Source organism: Oncorhynchus clarkii, chromosome 6 (assembly GCF_045791955.1).
Source record: "Oncorhynchus clarkii lewisi isolate Uvic-CL-2024 chromosome 6, UVic_Ocla_1.0, whole genome shotgun sequence".
Taxonomy (NCBI): domain Eukaryota; kingdom Metazoa; phylum Chordata; class Actinopteri; order Salmoniformes; family Salmonidae; genus Oncorhynchus; species Oncorhynchus clarkii.
In genome coordinates this window covers 79,495,391-79,517,803 of record NC_092152.1, presented here as the reverse complement: position 1 = coordinate 79,517,803, position 22,413 = coordinate 79,495,391, and the positions used below count along the sequence as shown (strand labels likewise).

The window sequence follows — 22,413 nt, the reverse complement described above, 5'->3', positions numbered from 1 at the left end:
GTTACTGACAGTAATAATAATGTCATAGTACTACAGTATTACAGGCTCTGTGATAGACAAGTGTCCTGTCCAGGGGGTGTACTACAGTAGTACAGGCCCTGTGATAGACTACTGTCCTGTCCAGGGTACAACAATAGTACAGGCTCTGTGATAGACTAGTGTCCTGTCCAGGGGGTGTACTACAATAGTACAGAATATGTGATAGACGAGTGTCCTGTCCAGGTGGTGTACTACAGAAGTACAGGCTCTGTGATAGAAGAGTGCCCTGTCCAGGGGGTGCACTACAGTAGTACAGGCTCTGTGACAGACGAGTGTCCTGTCCAGGGTACTACAGTAGTACAGGCCCTGTGATAGACTAGTGTCCTGTCCAAGGGGTGTACTACAGTAGTACAGGCCCTGTGATAGACTAGTGTCATGTCCAGGGGGTGTACTACAATAGTACAGGCCCTGTGATAGACTAGTGTCCTGTCCAGGGTACTATAGTAGTACAGGCTCTGTGATGGACTAGTGTCCTGTCCAGGGTACTATAGTAGTACAGACTCTGTGATGGACTAGTGTCCTGTCCAGGGTACTACAGTAGTACAGGCCCTGTGATAGACTAGTGTCCTGTCCAGGGTACTACAGTAGTACAGGCCCTGTGATAGACTAGTGTCCTGTCCAGGGGACTACAGTAGTACAGGCTCTGTGATAGACTAGTGTCCTGTCCAGGGTACTACAATAGTACAGGCTCTGTGATAGACTAGTGTCCTGTCCAGGGTACTACAATAGTACTGGCTCTGTGATAGACTAGTGTCTTGTCCAGGGTACTTTAGGGTACAGGCCCTGTGATAGACTAGTGTCCTGTCCAGGGTACTACAGTAGTACAGGCTCTGTGATAGACTAGTGTCCTGTCCAGGGTACTACAATAGTACAGGCTCTGTGATATACTAGTGTCCTGTCCAGGGTACTACAAGGTACAGGCTCTGTGATAGACTAGTGTCCTGTCCAGGGTACTACAGTAGTACAGGCTCTGTGATAGACTAGTGTCCTGTCCAGGGTACTACAGGGTACAGGCTCTGTGATAGACTAGTGTCCTGTCCAGGGTACTTCAGTAGTACAGGCCCTGTGATAGACTAGTGTCCTGTCCAGGGTACTACAGTAGTACAGGCTCTGTGATAGACTAGTGTCCTGTCCAGGGTACTACAGTAGTACAGGCCCTGTGATAGACTAGTGTCCTGTCCAGGGTACTACAATAGTACAGGCTCTGTGATAGACTAGTGTCCTGTCCAGGGTACTACAGGGTACAGGCTCTGTGATAGACTAGTGTCCTGTCCAGGGTACTACAGGGTACAGGCTCTGTGATAGACTAGTGTCCTGTCCAGGGTACTACAGTAGTACAGGCTCTGTGATAGACTAGTGTCCTGTCCAGGGTACTACAGGGTACAGGCTCTGTGATAGACTAGTATCCTGTCCAGGGTACTACAGTAGTACAGGCTCTGTGATAGACTAGTGTCCTGTCCAGGGTACTACAGGGTACAGGCTCTGTGATAGACTAGTGTCCTGTCCAGGGTACTACAGGGTACAGGCTCTGTGATAGACTAGTGTCCTGTCCAGGGTACTACAGTAGTACAGGCTCTGTGATAGACTAGTGTCCTGTCCAGGGTACTACAGGGTACAGGCTCTGTGATAGACTAGTGTCCTGTCCAGGGTACTACAGTAGTACAGGCTCTGTGATAGACTAGTGTCCTGTCCAGGGTACTACAGGGTACAGGCTCTGTGATAGACTAGTGTCCTGTCCAGGGTACTACAGGGTACAGGCTCTGTGATAGACTAGTGTCCTGTCCAGGGTACTACAGTAGTACAGGCTCTGTGATAGACTAGTGTCCTGTCCAGGGTACTACAGGGTACAGGCTCTGTGATAGACTAGTGTCCTGTCCAGGGTACTACAGTAGTACAGGCCCTGTGATAGACTAGTGTCCTGTCCAGGGTACTACAGGGTACAGGCTCTGTGATAGACTAGTATCCTGTCCAGGGTACTACAGTAGTACAGGCTCTGTGATAGACTAGTGTCCTGTCCAGGGTACTACAGGGTACAGGCTCTGTGATAGACTAGTGTCCTGTCCAGGGTACTACAGGGTACAGGCTCTGTGATAGACTAGTGTCCTGTCCAGGGGGTGTACTACAGTAGTACAGGCTCTGTGATAGACTACTGTCCTGTCCAGGGTACAACAATAGTACAGGCTCTGTGATAGACTAGTGTCCTGTCCAGGGGGTGTACTACAATAGTACAGAATATGTGATAGACGAGTGTCCTGTCCAGGTGGTGTACTACAGAAGTACAGGCTCTGTGATAGAAGAGTGCCCTGTCCAGGGGGTGCACTACAGTAGTACAGGCTCTGTGACAGACGAGTGTCCTGTCCAGGGTACTACAGTAGTACAGGCCCTGTGATAGACTAGTGTCCTGTCCAAGGGGTGTACTACAGTAGTACAGGCCCTGTGATAGATTAGTGTCATGTCCAGGGGGTGTACTACAATAGTACAGGCCCTGTGATAGACTAGTGTCCTGTCCAGGGTACTATAGTAGTACAGGCTCTGTGATGGACTAGTGTCCTGTCCAGGGTACTATAGTAGTACAGACTCTGTGATGGACTAGTGTCCTGTCCAGGGTACTACAGTAGTACAGGCCCTGTGATAGACTAGTGTCCTGTCCAGGGTACTACAGTAGTACAGGCCCTGTGATAGACTAGTGTCCTGTCCAGGGGACTACAGTAGTACAGGCTCTGTGATAGACTAGTGTCCTGTCCAGGGTACTACAATAGTACAGGCTCTGTGATAGACTAGTGTCCTGTCCAGGGTACTACAATAGTACTGGCTCTGTGATAGACTAGTGTCTTGTCCAGGGTACTTTAGGGTACAGGCCCTGTGATAGACTAGTGTCCTGTCCAGGGTACTACAGTAGTACAGGCTCTGTGATAGACTAGTGTCCTGTCCAGGGTACTACAATAGTACAGGCTCTGTGATATACTAGTGTCCTGTCCAGGGTACTACAAGGTACAGGCTCTGTGATAGACTAGTGTCCTGTCCAGGGTACTACAGTAGTACAGGCTCTGTGATAGACTAGTGTCCTGTCCAGGGTACTACAGGGTACAGGCTCTGTGATAGACTAGTGTCCTGTCCAGGGTACTTCAGTAGTACAGGCCCTGTGATAGACTAGTGTCCTGTCCAGGGTACTACAGTAGTACAGGCTCTGTGATAGACTAGTGTCCTGTCCAGGGTACTACAGTAGTACAGGCCCTGTGATAGACTAGTGTCCTGTCCAGGGTACTACAATAGTACAGGCTCTGTGATAGACTAGTGTCCTGTCCAGGGTACTACAGGGTACAGGCTCTGTGATAGACTAGTGTCCTGTCCAGGATACTACAGGGTACAGGCTCTGTGATAGACTAGTGTCCTGTCCAGGGTACTACAGTAGTACAGGCTCTGTGATAGACTAGTGTCCTGTCCAGGGTACTACAGGGTACAGGCTCTGTGATAGACTAGTATCCTGTCCAGGGTACTACAGTAGTACAGGCTCTGTGATAGACTAGTGTCCTGTCCAGGGTACTACAGGGTACAGGCTCTGTGATAGACTAGTGTCCTGTCCAGGGTACTACAGGGTACAGGCTCTGTGATAGACTAGTGTCCTGTCCAGGGTACTACAGTAGTACAGGCTCTGTGATAGACTAGTGTCCTGTCCAGGGTACTACAGGGTACAGGCTCTGTGATAGACTAGTGTCCTGTCCAGGGTACTACAGTAGTACAGGCTCTGTGATAGACTAGTGTCCTGTCCAGGGTACTACAGGGTACAGGCTCTGTGATAGACTAGTGTCCTGTCCAGGGTACTACAGGGTACAGGCTCTGTGATAGACTAGTGTCCTGTCCAGGGTACTACAGTAGTACAGGCTCCGTGATAGACTAGTGTCCTGTCCAGGGTACTACAGGGTACAGGCTCTGTGATAGACTAGTGTCCTGTCCAGGGTACTACAGTAGTACAGGCCCTGTGATAGACTAGTGTCCTGTCCAGGGTACTACAGGGTACAGGCTCTGTGATAGACTAGTATCCTGTCCAGGGTACTACAGTAGTACAGGCTCTGTGATAGACTAGTGTCCTGTCCAGGGTACTACAGGGTACAGGCTCTGTGATAGACTAGTGTCCTGTCCAGGGTACTACAGGGTACAGGCTCTGTGATAGACTAGTGTCCTGTCCAGGGTACTACAGTAGTACAGGCTCTGTGATAGACTAGTGTCCTGTCCAGGGTACTACAGGGTACAGGCTCTGTGATAGACTAGTGTCCTGTCCAGGGTACTACAGGGTACAGGCTCTGTGATAGACTAGTGTCCTGTCCAGGGTACTACAGGGTACAGGCTCTGTGATAGACTAGTGTCCTGTCCAGGGTACTACAGTAGTACAGGCTCTGTGATAGACTAGTGTCCTGTCCAGGGTACTACAGGGTACAGGCTCTGTGATAGACTAGTGTCCTGTCCAGGGTACTACAGGGTACAGGCTCTGTGATAGACTAGTGTCCTGTCCAGGGTACTACAGGGTACAGGCTCTGTGATAGACTAGTGTCCTGTCCAGGGTACTACAGGGTACAGGCTCTGTGATAGACTAGTGTCCTGTCCAGGGTACTACAGTAGTACAGGCTCTGTGATAGACTAGTGTCCTGTCCAGGGTACTACAGGGTACAGGCTCTGTGATAGACTAATGTCCTGTCCAGGGTACTACAGGGTACAGGCTCTGTGATAGACTAGTGTCCTGTCCAGGGTCCTACAGTATTACAGGCTCTGTGATAGACTAGTGTCCTGTCCAGGGTACTACAGTAGTACAGGCACTGTGATAGACTAGTGTCCTGTCCAGGGTACTACAGGGTACAGGCTCTGTGATAGACTAGTGTCCTATCCAGGGTACTACAGGGTACAGGCTCTGTGATAGACTAGTGTCCTGTCCAGGGTACTACAGTAGTACAGGCTCTGTGATAGACTAGTGTCCTGGCCAGGGTACTACAGTAGTACAGGCTCTGTGATAGACTAGTGTCCTGTCCAGGGTACTACAGTAGTACAGGCTCTGTGATAGACTAGTGTCCTGTCCAGGGTACTACAGGGTACAGGCTCTGTGATAGACTAGTGTCCTGTCCAGGGTACTACAGGGTACAGGCTCTGTGATAGACTAGTGCCCTGTCCAGGGTACTACAGGGTACAGGCTCTGTGATAGACTAGTGTCCTGTCCAGGGTACTACAGGGTACAGGCTCTGTGATAGACTAGTGTCCTGTCCAGGGTACTACAGTAGTACAGGCTCTGTGATAGACTAGTGTCCTGTCCAGGGTACTACAGGGTACAGGCTCTGTGATAGACTAATGTCCTGTCCAGGGTACTACAGGGTACAGGCTCTGTGATAGACTAGTGTCCTGTCCAGGGTACTACAGTATTACAGGCTCTGTGATAGACTAGTGTCCTGTCCAGGGTACTACAGTAGTACAGGCTCTGTGATAGACTAGTGTCCTGTCCAGGGTACTACAGTAGTACAGGCTCTGTGATAGACTAGTGTCCTGTCCAGGGTACTACAGCAGTACAGGCTCTGTGATAGACTAGTGTCCTGTCCAGGGTACTACAGTAGTACAGGCTCTGTGATAGACTAGTGTCCTGTCCAGGGTACTACAGGGTACAGGCTCTGTGATAGACTAGTGTCCTATCCAGGGTACTACAGGGTACAGGCTCTGTGATAGACTAGTGTCCTGTCCAGGGTACTACAGTAGTACAGGCTCTGTGATAGACTAGTGTCCTGGCCAGGGTACTACAGTAGTACAGGCTCTGTGATAGACTAGTGTCCTGTCCAGGGTACTACAGTAGTACAGGCTCTGTGATAGACTAGTGTCCTGTCCGGGGTACTACAGTAGTACAGGCTCTGTGATAGACTAGTGTCCTGTCCAGGGTACTACAGTAGTACAGGCTCTGTGATAGACTAGTGTCCTGTCCAGGGTACTACAGGGTACAGGCTCTGTGATGGACTATGATGGTCACTCACCGTGGCAGAGGCTGAAAGTGGTCATAAGGCATCACCTCTATGAAGCCATCACTAGAGAAGAGAAAGAGGAAGACAACGCCATGTCACCATGACCATTCAGAGGAACCATGTTTTCTATACAGCCTTCACGTGCACAACCACGACTGGAAACAGAATAGGGTATGTCCCAAATGGCTCCCAATTCTACATGGTGCACTGCTTTTGACCAGGGCCCATAGGGCAACCATTGTGATTGGTACATGTACATGCCTCTCAGGACAGAGGTCCATGTTGCACTCCTTGAGCTTGGGCGTGGGTTTGGTGTTCTCAGGGTAGCTGTTACAGTGGTGCTCTGGTAACACCTGACTGGACCTGATGTCTGTGCACTCTGCTGAGTTCAGCTGGTAACCTGGCAATAGGCAGAAACAAGCAAGGTCAGCAATGAATAGGATCGAAAGCAAACATTGGACTAACATTTGGTGGGCAATGGGTTCATTTTGGGCCATTCAAATGTTTGTCTCAATGTCTGTTTTGGGAAGAAACATGAAACGAAAGCACTAAAACACAGACACGTTGGGTCATTCATAATCGGATGCATTGCCTCATAATACAGCAACCAAATGTAACCAAAATATAAATTGAATGTATGAAATGGAAAACGTTGGATAAACGTTTGGTTAATGCTGGGCTAACGTTTTGCTCAATCATATCTCAAGCCTCATCAACGTCTCTCCAGCTTTCACATCTATAAGAGCTGATCATCTGGGTTCAGTCATAAAGCTTTAACTAATAGTAGGCTTCAACAGTCTCTACAAGAGCTGGTCCGGGTTCAGGCAAAGCTGTTGCTGGCAACAAGAACAGTCTCTATAAGAAGGATCTGGGTTCAGTCATAATGCTTCAGCTAATAGCTGGCTTCAACAGTCTCTATAAGAAGGATCTGGGTTCAGTCATAAATCTTCAGTGCTGGCACAGCCAATAAGCAACATAAGCAGCCGCTTAGGGCCCCACGGCTGCTAGGAACTCAGTTGGATCCCAATTTACTATTGAGAGTTAGAATAGTAGAATACACAAGTTTCCATTTCAAAATGTGGTAGTGCATCAGAAGTTTTCCACTTGTTATGCAAGTCACTCAATTAACCCATATCAGATAAAATGTTTTACATTGCTTAGTAAATAAGTTTAACAAGCTAACTAAACGTTGTAGTAATGAGTAGAATTGCATGAAATGTGTTTTAAAACTTCAATAACTACCTGAACGCCATGGCAAAACATTTTACATTTAATTGAAATGATTTGCACATTTTTCTCTCCACCACCAAGACAGCTAAAATGATGAAAATGTTTTCACCACACAGGTTTTTGATCGCTTAGGGTCCCCAAAAGGCTCGGCCTTGTTAGCTAGCAACAACAGTCTGTTTAAGAGCTGATCTGGGGTCAGTCTCACCTCCTCCACAGGTGACAGAGCAGGGGAAGAAGTCAGTCTCTCTCCACTGGTACCTGATTGGTTGATAGAACAGGAACTGGACCATCGTGTCCTTCGGAGCAGCATATTTCACCTGGCGAGAACACACACACTGTTAGACACAGACGCACACTCACACAATCACGTGCACGCACTCACACATCCATATCTAAAGATGTCTAGAGATCTAGACATGTTTAGAAAGATTATTGAGATTTAAGACTCAAACTCAGTCACTGGCCTTAGAACTCAGTGTATAAAGTCGTAAGACTCAATGTCTGAACAGACTCGGGTGCCAACATGAACCAGCCCAATCCTCATTTTCATGCAGAACATTCATCAGAAGAACGTCTCGCTATCAAGCATTGGGACCACACTCCCTTCTAGTATCCCTTTACTTAAATGAATTATTTCAACATTAATAATCACATTGAATAAACAAGGATTTGCTGACATCAGATGAAAGTAGAAGTTATTTTCTAAACTAAACATTTGTGATGTGGGTAATGTGTAGTTCATTTATGTCGCTGGCGCTGTAGGCGCCGGTCCAAATCCTATATTATGTCATTGTGTCATTGGTTCCATGTGAAAGACAGCAGAACCCTTTTACCTTTATAGTGCACTCATTTTAAAAGTTGTGGACTAGAAAGGGAAAAGGGCGCCATTTAGCAGGCAGCCTAGGCCTACATACTAGTGTCTGCTATGGAATACACACAGGGCCTGATTTTCAGACTATGATGATCATGATGAAGATAATGCTAACGATGATGATGATGATTAGGAGAGCCATGGCACGCAGTGTTTTATTGCCACAGAAATGGGAGTCGTGTCATGTTTGTGCAATGCTTTGATAACCTCAATGACATGGGAGAGAGCTTAGGTAGTGTCCCAAATGGAACCCAATCCCCTGAAGTGCACGACTTAAAAGTGCACTATGTCAAAGGTAGTGCACTACAAAGGGAATATGGTGGGATTTGGGACGCAAGCTGACTTTGTGGGTGTAATCAGCATACTTCACTAACATGCAATGTGTATGTATTGGCAAGGGCTTTCTCTACAAAATTGTCATCAATCTGTTCAGTATTCTGACATGATGTAAAAGAATGGTCATTTACAAAAACAATATTGATATGGTTACTCAGATTACAACATCTAAGAACACAAAAAAGACTTTCAGAATCATAAGATAAATTGAGAAATGACTCTTGGATGATGTAGGTATGCATTCCCCTCATGAATGATGTAGGTAGACGTTTCCATCAGCTCCTCTTCCTCGTGTCACCTTGATGATGTAATCGGCTCCCAGAGGTCCTTGTGTCCTGAGCGTCTGTCTGTCTGTCCCTTTCTGGTAGTCCACGGAGGTGTTGCCGATGATGTAGGAACCGGGAGAGACCAGACTGTGCTCCTCTCTATGACCCTGCAGAGACTGGGTCTCGATTACTGCAGGAGATAGAGAGAGAAAGAGAGAGAGAGAGAGAGAGAGAGAGAGAGAGAGAGAGAGAGAGAGAGAGAGAGAGAGAAGGGGGGGAAGAGAGAATGAGAAAGGGGGAGAGATCGAGGGAGAGAGAGAAAGAGACACACAAAGACATAATGAGGTAAATCTGGATGTATAAAGTCCATCAGCAGTACTCCGCACACCAAGAACAGTTGATAACGGTCTTGATGTAGATCACAGAGAGTGGTTTTAACCTTGTCTGAAAGCTGAACACAGCAGACGGTAGTTAAGCTGCTGAAGTAACGTCTAACCTTCAGCTCGGCGAGTTAACACTGTTTGCTGTGTGTGTGTGTGTGTGTGTGTGTGTGTGTGTGTGTGTGTGTGTGTGTGTGTGTGTGTGTGTATGCGCTCACTCTCATGATTCCCACCTATACATGAATGGACCAGTGCCCATATTCATAAAGTGTATCGGAGTAGGAGTGCTGGGCAACGGGGACCTGATCCTAGATCAGCCCTCCTACTCTAAGACGCTTTATGAATATGGACCCAATACACCAAGGCTAAGATAAAGGTCACGATGCTAACAGTTTAATAGTAAAAAGATTTAACAACAGAGACTTCATCATCTCCAATGACAGTCATAAATGTGTGACTCTTTGAATGTCTATTGGCCAAACGACTGAGTGGGTGTGAGAAAATAAACAGTGAATTTGATAAGAGTCATTTCTCATAGAGACATAATCATATTCAGCTGTCTCACAGCACAGCATCGGCCGTTCTTCTTGTCATCCCCCTCTCTCTCTCTTTATTTGTCTTTCTCTAACATATGTGTTTCTCACAAAATCTTTTATGAGGGGGAAGATTCAAACGTCTTCCCAAAACAATGTTTTACATTAGAGATGAATGGAATCACTAACATTTCAACAAACTCTCAATTCACGTTCAACAAATGTTTCTGCAAAGGCCCAGGCATGTTTAATGTATTTTCAACATCAGTTATACAGCACATCACAAATGAGAATTTGGGATTTCACCACTTGAAATAATTAACCACAACGTAGCCCTTTGCCATATCACAGAAATAAGCCAAATAGCCTTTTAAGAAAAGCCCCAAGGTGAAAATATGATACCACTTCTCTCAAACCGCTCCTAACAGTATTTAGTTTCAGTGGAGTTTGTGAACTTGAAGCTGGGTTCCAGAGGCTTTACATTTCTCAAATCATCTTTTATTCTGCTCTCCTTTACTGGGTTTTACTCTGCTCTCCTTTACTGGGTTTTACTCTGCTCTCCTTTACTGGGTTTTACTCTGCTCTCCTTTACTGGGTTTTACTCTGCTCTCCTTTACTGGGTTTTACTCTGCTCTCCTTTACTGGGTTTTATTCTGCTCTCCTTTACTGGGTTTTATTCTGCTCTCCTTTACTGGGTTTTACTCTGCTCTCCTTTACTGGGTTTTACTCTGCTCTCCTTTACTGGGTTTTACTCTGCTCTCCTTTACCAGGTTTTATTCTGCTCTCCTTTACTGGGTTTTATTCTGCTCTCCTTTACTGGGTTTTATTCTGCTCTCCTTTACTGGGTTTTATTCTGCTCTCCTTTACCAGGTTTTATTCTGCTCTCCTTTACTGGGTTTTATTCTGCTCTCCTTTACTGGGTTTTATTCTGCTCTCCTTTAATGGGTTTTATTCTGCTCTCCTTTACTGGGTTTTATTCTGCTCTCCTTTACTGGGTTTTATTCTGCTCTCCTTTACTGGGTTTTATTCTGCTCTCCTTTACTGGGTTTTATTCTGCTCTCCTTTACTGGGTTTTATTCTGCTCTACTTTACTGGGTTTTACTCTGCTCTCCTTTACTGGGTTTTATTCTGCTCTCCTTTACTGGGTTTTACTCTGCTCTCCTTTACCGGGTTTTACTCTGCTCTCCTTTACCAGGTTTTATTCTGCTCTCCTTTACTGGGTTTTATTCTGCTCTCCTTTACCGGGTTTTATTCTGCTCTCCTTTACCGGGTTTTACTCTGCTCTCCTTTACCAGGTTTTATTCTGCTCTCCTTTACTGGGTTTTACTCTGCTCTCCTTTACTGGGTTTTACTCTGCTCTCCTTTCCTGGGTTTTACTCTGCTCTCCTTTACTGGGTTTTATTCTGCTCTCCTTTACTGGGTTTTACTCTGCTCTCCTTTACCGGGTTTTACTCTGCTCTCCTTTACCAGGTTTATTCTGCTCTCCTTTACCGGGTTTTATTCTGCTCTCCTTTACTGGGTTTTATTCTGCTCTCCTTTACTGGGTTTTATTCTGCTCTCCTTTACCGGGTTTTATTCTGCTCTCCTTTACTGGGTTTTATTCTGCTCTCCTTTACTGGGTTTTATTCTGCTCTCCTTTACTGGGTTTTATTCTGCTCTCCTTTACTGGGTTTTACTCTGCTCTCCTTTACTGGGTTTTACTCTGCTCTCCTTTACTGGGTTTTATTCTGCTCTCCTTTACTGGGTTTTACTCTGCTCTCCTTTACTGGGTTTTACTCTGCTCTCCTTTACTGGGTTTTACTCTGCTCTCCTTTACCGGGTTTTACTCTGCTCTCCTTTACCAGGTTTTATTCTGCTCTCCTTTACCAGGTTTTATTCTGCTCTCCTTTACTGGGTTTTATTCTGCTCTCCTTTACTGGGTTTTATTCTGCTCTCCTTTACTGGGTTTTACTCTGCTCTCCTTTACCAGGTTTTATTCTGCTCTCCTTTACTGGGTTTTACTCTGCTCTCCTTTACTGGGTTTTATTCTGCTCTCCTTTACTGGGTTTTACTTTGCTCTCCTTTACTGGGTTTTACTCTGCTCTCCTTTACTGGGTTTTATTCTGCTCTCCTTTACTGGGTTTTACTCTGCTCTCCTTTACTGGGTTTTACTCTGCTCTCCTTTACTGGGTTTTATTCTGCTCTCCTTTACTGGGTTTTATTCTGCTCTCCTTTACTGGGTTTTATTCTGCTCTCCTTTACTGGGTTTTACTCTGCTCTCCTTTACTGGGTTTTACTCTGCTCTCCTTTACTGGGTTTTACTCTGCTCTCCTTTACTGGGTTTTACTCTGCTCTCCTTTCCTGGGTTTTACTCTGCTCTCCTTTACTGGGTTTTACTCTGCTCTCCTTTACCGGGTTTTATTCTGCTCTCCTTTACTGGGTTTTATTCTGCTCTCCTTTACTGGGTTTTATTCTGCTCTCCTTTACTGGGTTTTACTCTGCTCTCCTTTACTGGGTTTTACTCTGCTCTCCTTTACTGGGTTTTATTCTGCTCTCCTTTACTGGGTTTTATTCTGCTCTCCTTTACTGGGTTTTATTCTGCTCTCCTTTACTAGGTTTTACTCTGCTCTCCTTTACTGGGTTTTACTCTGCTCTCCTTTACTGGGTTTTACTCTGCTCTCCTTTACTGGGTTTTACTCTGCTCTCCTTTCCTGGGTTTTACTCTGCTCTCCTTTACTGGGTTTTACTCTGCTCTCCTTTACCAGGTTTTATTCTGCTCTCCTTTACTGGGTTTTATTCTGCTCTCCTTTACTGGGTTTTATTCTGCTCTCCTTTACTGGGTTTTATTCTGCTCTCCTTTACTGGGTTTTACTCTGCTCTCCTTTACTGGGTTTTATTCTGCTCTCCTTTACTGGGTTTTATTCTGCTCTCCTTTACTGGGTTTTACTCTGCTCTCCTTTACTGTGTTTTATTCTGCTCTCCTTTCCTGGGTTTTACTCTGCTCTCATTTACTGGGTTTTATTCTGCTCTCCTTTACTGGGTTTTACTCTGCTCTCCTTTACTGGGTTTTACTCTGCTCTCCTTTACTGGGTTTTATTCTGCTCTCCTTTACTGGGTTTTACTCTGCTCTCCTTTACTGGGTTTTACTCTGCTCTCCTTTACTGGGTTTTATTCTGCTCTCCTTTACTGGGTTTTATTCTGCTCTCCTTTACTGGGTTTTACTCTGCTCTCCTTTACTGGGTTTTACTCTGCTCTCCTTTACTGGGTTTTACTATGCTCTCCTTTACTGGGTTTTACTCTGCTCTCCTTTCCTGGGTTTTACTCTGCTCTCCTTTACTGGGTTTTACTCTGCTCTCCTTTACCGGGTTTTATTCTGCTCTCCTTTACTGGGTTTTATTCTGCTCTCCTTTACCGGGTTTTATTCTGCTCTCCTTTACCGGGTTTTACTCTGCTCTCCTTTACCGGGTTTTATTCTGCTCTCCTTTACTGGGTTTTACTCTGCTCTCCTTTACTGGGTTTTACTCTGCTCTCCTTTCCTGGGTTTTACTCTGCTCTCCTTAACTGGGTTTTATTCTGCTCTCCTTTACTGGGTTTTACTCTGCTCTCCTTTACTGGGTTTTACTCTGCTCTCCTTTACCAGGTTTTATTCTGCTCTCCTTTACTGGGTTTTATTCTGTTCTCCTTTACTGGGTTTTATTCTGCTCTCCTTTACTGGGTTTTATTCTGCTCTCTTTTACCGGGTTTTATTCTGCTCTCCTTTACCAGGTTTTATTCTGCTCTCCTTTACTGGGTTTTACTCTGCTCTCCTTTACTGGGTTTTACTCTGCTCTCCTTTACTGGGTTTTACTCTGCTCTCCTTTCCTGGGTTTTACTCTGCTCTCCTTTACTGGGTTTTATTCTGCTCTCCTTTACTGGGTTTTACTCTGCTCTCCTTTACTGGGTTTTACTCTGCTCTCCTTTACTGGGTTTTATTCTGCTCTCCTTTACTGGGTTTTATTCTGCTCTCCTTTACTGGGTTTTACTCTGCTCTCCTTTACTGGGTTTTACTCTGCTCTCCTTTACTGGGTTTTACTCTGCTCTCCTTTACTGGGTTTTACTCTGCTCTCCTTTCCTGGGTTTTACTCTGCTCTCCTTTACTGGGTTTTACTCTGCTCTCCTTTACTGGGTTTTACTCTGCTCTCCTTTACTGGGTTTTACTCTGCTCTCCTTTACTGGGTTTTATTCTGCTCTCCTTTACTGGGTTTTATTCTGCTCTCCTTTACTGGGTTTTACTCTGCTCTCCTTTACTGGGTTTTACTCTGCTCTCCTTTACTGGGTTTTACTCTGCTCTCCTTTACTGGGTTTTACTCTGCTCTCCTTTACTCTCCTTTTTCACGTCACTGTTCTTTTCCTTCTCCATGTCGGCCTCGCTAGTCTCCTGATAGTTGATAAACGATCTGTTAAAGTAATTCGAAGGTCACTCCAAACCCTTGTTTTGTAACATCTGACAAAACACACATCCACTTAAATGTGGAGTTGTAGGGGTGTATTATGATGTTGGCCACCAACGAGGCAACTGGAGTTAGTCATGTCTCCTGTGGAATCAGAGACACACACACACACACACACACACACACACACACACACACACACACACACACACACACACACACACACACACACACACACACACACACCACACAGTGCTCAGACATACACTTGAAGCAGTATCGCACACATGCACGAAGCGCTCTCACATGCACACGCACACACACACTCACACATAGGAAATACATCCCATAAATCTGAAATGCATGAGCTCCCAACACAAGCCAACAGAGAGGAGAGGAGAGAACTCTGTCTCTCTCATCACTGCTTTTTAGAACCTCATTGGAACACTCTGGAATCTCTGAACATTCTTGATTGGCAAAGCATGACGTGTGTGTGTGTGTGTGTGTGTGTGTGTGTGTGTGTGTGTGTGTGTGTGTACACATATCAGAGTGGCTCGTTGTCAGTGTGGTATGTGATTCTCACAGTGCTGGGCAGAGTTAGACATAATGTGATGACTTCCTCTATAAATCACTAGCACTGATCAGCTGCCAGTAGAACATTTGTTAGCCCAGATGTTTAGAGAGAAAGCGAGACCAAGAGAAAGTGTGTGTGGTTGTTTGTGTGTGTGTGTGTGTGTGTGTGTGTGTGCAGGTTGGACAGCCCCTTGAACAGTGAAGTACTCACCTATGACATCAGGTCCCTTGGAGCTGACTCTCAAACTCCTGCTTCCCAAGGGGACTTCCAGCACTGTCTTCACAGCTGTAGGACAAAGTAGATTTTATTTAGACTACTCAACAAATGCCAAAATGTCTCCACAATAACCCAAATCTCAACAAATTCCTGAATACATACAATTGCCACAGTATACTTACAATGTCAGCACAATACACAGAAATGTCTCCACAATACAAAAAATGTCATCACATAAAATGTCCTCAGAATACACAAGACACTCTTAGATTACAATACACCAAATCTCCTAAACTACACGCTTAGTTCATCTGGAAATAGATATGGCAGATACAGACGTAATTAATAGATGGTCTCTCAACACGACACATTTCTGAGTGTAACAATAGTCCACGAAGCTGTTGGGTAGATAGCACTCTCACGCCTGAGTTCTTGTTGCAGGTGTGGGAATAATGGGACAACTTTAAAGCAAAGACACTTAGCTCTTCCTCTTATCACTTATTTTATTAAAGCTGACGTGTCTTCCTCTTCGTCAGAGCTTTTGCTGAAAGCCAAGAGGCTGAAACGTCAGCTTTAATAAAGGGAGACAATTAAAAAGCTTGTAAGTGATAGGAGAAAGAGCAGTCTGCAGGTTTTTTTTCCCTTTTAGGGTAAACAAATGAAGCAATCTTTTCCTGTTCTTATTATGGAGCTGGCGTGACTGTTTCCTCCCTGTTTCAGTTGATTTGTACAATGAACTCCTTTTGGCTTCAGATCTCACCATGAACATGAACATCAGTAAATAAAGTTGGGCCGGTCCTAAATGGTACCCTATTCCCTATATAGTGCACAGCCTTTGACAGGGACCCCATAGGGCTCTGTCATGTAGGGAATAAGGCGCCCTATTGGGACACAGCCAGTGTGTAGGAGTTCTACTTCTGTTACGGTGCGTGAATGAGGACCCAAAAGCGAATTAACGTAAACAGAGCTTCTTTAATGACAAAGCATAGGTAGGCTCAGATGGACCGGCAGATTCCGACAGGACAGGACAAGGTTGCAGCAAACATGACGATAGTCTGGTTCAGGCATGAATAACACAAACAAACAAGAATCCGACAAGGACAGGAGCAGAAACAGAGAGAGATATAGGGACCTAATCAGAGGGAAAAAAGGGAACAGGTGGGGAACGGGGTGAATGGGTAGTTAGAGGAGACAAGGGACAGCTGGGGGAAAGCGGGGGAGAAAAGGTAACCTAACACGACCAGCAGAGGGAGACAGGGTGAAGGGAAAGGACAGAGACAAGACAACATGACAGTACCCCCCCACTCACCGAGCGCCTCCTGGCGCACTCGAGGAGGAAACCTGGCGGCAACGGAGGAAATCATCAATCAGCGCACGGTCCAGCACGTCCCGAGAGGGAACCCAACTCCTCTCCTCAGGACCGTACCCCTCCCAGTCAACTAGGTACTGATGACCACGGCCCCGAGGACGCATGTCCAAGATCTTACGGACCCTGTAGATAGGTGCGCCCTCGACAAGGATGGGGGGGGGGGGGGGGGGAAGACGAGCGGGGGCGCGAAGAACGGGCTTAACACAGGAGACATGGAAGACCGGGTGGACGCGACGAAGATATCGCGGAAGAAGAAGTCGCACTGCGACAGGATTAATGACCTGAGAGATACGGAATGGACCAATGAACCGCGGGGTCAACTTGCGAGAAGCCGTCTTAAGGGGAAGGTTCTGAGTGGAGAGCCAAACTCTCTGACCGCGACAATACCTAGGGCTCTTAGTTCTACGCTTATTAGCAGCTCTCACAGTCTGCGCCCTATAACGGCAAAGTGCAGACCTGACCCTCTTCCAGGTGCGCTCGCAACGTTGGACAAAAGCCTGAGCGGAGGGGACGCTGGACTCGGCGAACTGAGATGAGAACAACGGAGGCTGGTACCCGAGGCTACTCTGAAAAGGAGATAGCCCGGTCGCAGACGAAGGAAGCGAGTTGTGGGCGTATTCTGCCCAGGGGAGCTGTTCTGACCAAGACGCAGGGTTGCGAAAAGAAAGACTGCGTAAGATGCGACCAATAGTCTGATTGGCCCGTTCTGCTTGACCGTTAGACTGGGGGTGAAAGCCGGAAGAGAGACTGACGGAAGCCCCAATCAAACGGCAAAACTCCCTCCAAAATTGAGACGTGAATTGCGGGCCTCTGTCCGAAACGACGTCTGACGGAAGGCCATGAATTCTGAAAACATTCTCGATGATGATTTGTGCCGTCTCTTTAGCAGAAGGAAGCTTAGCAAGGGGAATGAAATGAGCCGCCTTAGAGAACCTATCGACAACCGTAAGAATAACAGTCTTCCCCGCTGACGAAGGCAGTCCGGTGACAAAATCTAAGGCGATGTGAGACCACGGTCGAGAGGGAATAGGAAGCGGCCTGAGACGGCCGGCAGGAGGAGAGTTACCGGACTTAGTCTGCGCGCAGACCGAACAAGCAGCCACGAAACGACGCGTGTCATGCTCCCGGGTGGGCCACCAGAAACGCTGGCGAATGGAAGCAAGCGTACCCCGAACGCCAGGGTGGCCGGCTAACTTGGCAGAGTGAGCCCACTGAAGAACGGCCAGACGAGTAGGAACGGGAACGAAAAGAAGGTTCCTAGGACAAGCGCGCGGCGACGGAGTTTGAGTGAGTGCTTGCTTTACCTGCCTCTCAATTCCCCAGACAGTCAACCCGACAACACGCCCCTCAGGGAGAATCCCCTCGGGGTCAGTGGAGGCTACTGAAGAACTGAAGAGACGAGACAAAGCATCAGGCTTGGTGTTCTTAGAGCCCGGACGATAAGAAATCACGAACTCGAAACGAGCGAAAAACAGCGCCCAACGCGCCTGACGCGCATTAAGTCGTTTGGCAGAACGGATGTACTCAAGGTTCCTATGGTCAGTCCAAACGACAAAAGGAACGGTCGCCCCCTCCAACCACTGTCGCCATTCGCCTAGGGCTAACCGGATGGCGAGCAGTTCGCGGTTACCCACATCATAGTTACGTTCCGACGGCGACAGGCGATGAGAAAAATACGCGCATGGGTGGACCTTGTCGTCAGAGAGGGAGCGCTGAGAAAGGATGGCTCCCACTCCCACCTCTGACGCGTCAACCTCGACAACGAACTGTCTAGAGACGTCAGGTGTAACAAGGATAGGAGCGGATGTAAAACGATTCTTGAGGAGATCAAAAGCTCCCTGGGCGGAAACGGACCACTTAAAGCACGTCTTGACAGAAGTAAGGGCTGTGAGAGGAGCTGCCACCTGACCGAAATTACGGATGAAACGACGATAGAAGTTCGCGAAGCCGAGAAAGCGCTGCAGCTCGACGCGTGACTTAGGGACGGGCCAATCAATGACAGCTTGGACCTTAGCGGGATCCATCTTAATGCCTTCAGCGGAAATAACTGAACCGAGAAATGTGACGGAGGAGGCATGAAAAGTGCACTTCTCAGCCTTCACAAAAAGACAATTCTCTAAAAGGCGCTGGAGGACACGTCGAACGTGCTGAACATGAATCTGGAGTGACGGTGAAAAAATCAGGATATCGTCAAGGTAAACGAAAACAAAGATGTTCAGCATGTCTCTCAGGACATCATTGACTAATGCCTGAAAGACAGCTGGAGCGTTAGCGAGGCCGAAAGGAAGAACCCGGTATTCAAAGTGCCCTAACGGAGTGTTAAACGCCGTCTTCCACTCGTCCCCCTCCCTGATGCGCACGAGATGGTAAGCGTTACGAAGGTCCAACTTAGTGAAAAACCTGGCTCCCTGCAGGATCTCGAAGGCTGAAGACATAAGAGGAAGCGGATAACGATTCTTCACTGTTATGTCATTCAGCCCTCGATAATCTATGCAGGGGCGCAGAGACCCGTCCTTCTTCTTGACAAAAAAAAACCCCGCTCCGGCGGGAGAGGAGGAGGGGACTATGGTACCGGCGTCAAGAGCTACAGACAAATAATCTTCGAGAGCCTTACGTTCGGGAGCCGACAGAGAGTATAGTCTACCCCGGGGGGGGGTGGTTCCCGGAAGGAGATCAATACTACAATCATACGACCGGTGTGGAGGAAGAGAGGTGGCCCTGGACCGACTGAACACCGTGCGCAGATCGTGATATTCCTCCGGCACCCCTGTCAAATCACCAGGCTCCTCCTGTGAAGAAGAGACAGAGGAAACAGGAGGGATAGCAGACATTAAACATTTCACATGACAAGAGACGTTCCAGGAGAGGATAGAATTACTAGACCAATTAATGGAAGGATTATGACAAACTAGCCAGGGATGGCCCAAAACAACAGGTGTAAAAGGTGAACGAAAAATCAAAAAAGAAATGGTTTCACTATGATTACCAGAAACAGTGAGGGTTAAAGGTAGCGTCTCACGCTGAATCCTGGGGAGAGGACTACCATCCAGGGCGAACAAGGCCGTGGGCTCCTTTAACTGTCTGAGAGGAATGTCATGTTCCCGAGCCCAGGTCTCGTCCATAAAACAGCCCTCCGCCCCAGAGTCTATTAAGGCACTGCAGGAAGCTGACGAACCGGTCCAGCGTAGATGGACCGACAAGGTAGTGCAGGATCTTGAAGGAGAGACAGGAGTAGTAGCGCTCACCAGTAGCCCTCCGCTTACTGATGAGCTCTGGCTTTTACTGGACATGAAGTGACAAAATGACCAGCAGAACCGCAATAGAGACAGAGGCGGTTGGTGATTCTCCGTTCCCTCTCCTTAGTCGAGATGCGGATACCTCCCAGCTGCATAGGCTCAGCTCCCGAGCCGGCAGAGGAAGATGGTAGTGATGCGGAGAGGGGGGCATCGGAGAGCGCGAGCTCCTTTCCACGAGCTCGGTGACGAAGATCAACCCGTCGCTCAATGCGAATAGCGAGTTCAATCAAGGAATCCACGCTGGAAGGAACCTCCCGGGAGAGAATCTCATCCTTTACCTCTGCGCGGAGACCCTCCAGAAGACGAGCGAGCAAGGCCGGCTCGTTCCAGCCACTGGAGGCAGCAAGAGTGCGAAACTCAATAGAGTAGTCAGTTATGGATCGATTGCCTTGACATAGGGAAGACAGGGCCCTGGAAGCCTCCTCCCCAAAAACAGATCGATCAAAAACCCGTATCATCTCCTCCTTAAAGTCCTGATACTGGTTAGTACACTCAGCCCTTGCCCCCCAGATTGCCGTGCCCCACTCACGAGCCCGTCCAATAAGGAGAGATATGACGTAGGCGACACGAGCAGTGCTCCTGGAGAAAGTGTAGGGCTGGAGAGAAAACACAATATCACACTGGGTGAGGAACGAGCGGCATTCAGTGGGCTCCCCAGAGTAACACGGCGGGTTATTGATTCTGGGCTCCGGAGATTCGAAAGCCCTGGAAGTGGCCGGTGGATCGAGGCGGAGATGGTGAACCTGTTCTGTGAGGTTGGAGACTTGGGTGGCCAGGGTCTCAACGGCATGTCGAGCAGCAGACAATTCCTGCTCGTGTCTGCCTAGCATCGCTCCCTGGATCCCGACGGCTGAGTGGAGAGGATCCGAAGTCGCTGGGTCCATTCTTGGTCGGATTCTTCTGTTACGGTGCGTGAATGAGGACCCAAAAGCGAATTAACGTAAACAGAGCTTCTTTAATGACAAAGCATAGGTAGGCTCAGATGGACCGGCAGATTCCGACAGGACAGGACAAGGTTGCAGCAAACATGACGATAGTCTGGTTCAGGCATGAATAACACAAACAAACAAGAATCCGACAAGGACAGGAGCAGAAACAGAGAGAGATATAGGGACCTAATCAGAGGGAAAAAAGGGAACAGGTGGGGAACGGGGTGAATGGGTAGTTAGAGGAGACAAGGGACAGCTGGGGGAAAGCGGGGGAGAAAAGGTAACCTAACACGACCAGCAGAGGGAGACAGGGTGAAGGGAAAGGACAGAGACAAGACAACATGACAACTTCAGTTGGCAGATCATACTGACCTTCCGTGTCTTATCAACGAAGGGGGTTGGTGAGGCCAAAGGAAAGTGTGTTGAAACACTTCCAGCAACCGATTAAGCATTCAGTCCATGTAAAAACATATATATGACAACATATTTTATGAGGTCAAATAGAACTGTGTCGAAACTATTTTGTTTCAAAGTGGAATGAAATAATCTATCTCGAGAAGTAGCAGTGTTGAAAAACCTGGAGTGACCGTTGGACGGTAAAAGCATGGTCAGAGTCCCAAGTGACAGCCTAGGGGCTCTGGTCAAATGTAGTGTACTATACAGGAATGGGGTGCCATTTGGGACGTAGGGCAAGACTGTGACAAGGAATGTTCTTCCAAGGAGCAACATGGAATTGGAGTTTACTAACCAGAGAGGAAAAATGATAACCTGTATTTCTCCCTCTGCAGTCTGTAATGTGCCAATTCTAAATGTGTTCATGTGAAAACAGAACAACAACAACAGTGTACAGTAGAATATAGTACAGTAGAATATAGTACAGTAGAATATAGTACAGTAGAATATAGTACAGTAGAATATAGTACAGTAGAATATAGTACAGTAGAATATAGTACAGTAGAAAATGTGTCCAATATAGTATGACCTCCTACAGCAGTCAAATATGAGATTAGGCAAGAAGGGTTTGTGTGTGTATATATGTGTGTATATGTGTATTTGTGTTCACGTGTGTGTGTGTATTTGTGTTCCCGTGTGTGTGTGTGTGTGTGTGTGTGTGTGTGTGTGTGTGTGTGTGTGTGTGTGTGTGTGTGTGTGTGTGTGTGTGTGTGTATATTTGTGTTTACACGTGTTTGTGTGTGTGTGTGTCACTGGGGCATATCACTTTCTACTCAGACTTTTAGGTTTAGTTTTCCAGTGGAGAGATAAACCAGGTGATAACATCTGATATCTACTGTAGAAACACCTTGTGACAGTCACGTTAACAACCCCCTCCAACCAGGTGATAACATCTGATGTCTACTGTAGAAACACCTTGTGACAGTCACGTTAACAACCCCCTCCCCCTCCAACCAGGTGATAACATCTGGAATCTACTGTAGAAACACCTTGTGACAGTCACGTTAACAACCCCCTCCAACCAGGTGATAACATCTGATGTCTACTGTAGAAACACCTTGTGACAGTCACGTTAACACCCCCCTCCCCCTCCAACCAGGTGATAACATCTGATATCTACTGTAGAAACACCTTGTGACAGTCACGTTAACAACCCCCTCCAACCAGGTGATAACATCTGATATCTACTGTAGAAACACCTTGTGACAGTCACGTTAACAACCCCCTCCCCCTCCAACCAGGTGATAACATCTGGAATCTACTGTAGAAACACCTTGTGACAGTCACGTTAACAACCCCCTCCAACCAGGTGATAACATCTGATATCTACTGTAGAAACACCTTGTGACAGTCACGTTAACAACCCCCTCCCCCTCCAACCAGGTGATAACATCTGATATCTACTGTAGAAACACCTTGTGACAGTCACGTTAACACCCCCCCCTCCCCCTCCAACCAGGTGATAACATCTGGTATCTACTGTAGAAACACCTTGTGACAGTCACGTTAACAACCCCCCTCC

The 22,413-nt window shown here is 47.1% G+C and overlaps 1 protein-coding gene across 1 annotated transcript in view; it reads right to left on the bottom strand.

Moving 5' to 3' along the window:
* The window catches only part of LOC139412450 (ADAMTS-like protein 3), a 203,237-nt gene that overhangs the window by 79,198 nt on the left and 101,626 nt on the right, over nucleotides 1-22,413 (bottom strand). Inside the window, exons 6-10 of the mRNA XM_071159238.1 lie at nucleotides 14,839-14,913; nucleotides 8,765-8,922; nucleotides 7,465-7,576; nucleotides 6,291-6,429; nucleotides 6,042-6,092 (exon numbers count right to left, since the gene is read on the bottom strand). Coding sequence (XP_071015339.1) covers nucleotides 6,042-6,092; nucleotides 6,291-6,429; nucleotides 7,465-7,576; nucleotides 8,765-8,922; nucleotides 14,839-14,913 — 535 coding nt within the window. The remainder of the gene's footprint in view (nucleotides 1-6,041; nucleotides 6,093-6,290; nucleotides 6,430-7,464; nucleotides 7,577-8,764; nucleotides 8,923-14,838; nucleotides 14,914-22,413) is intronic.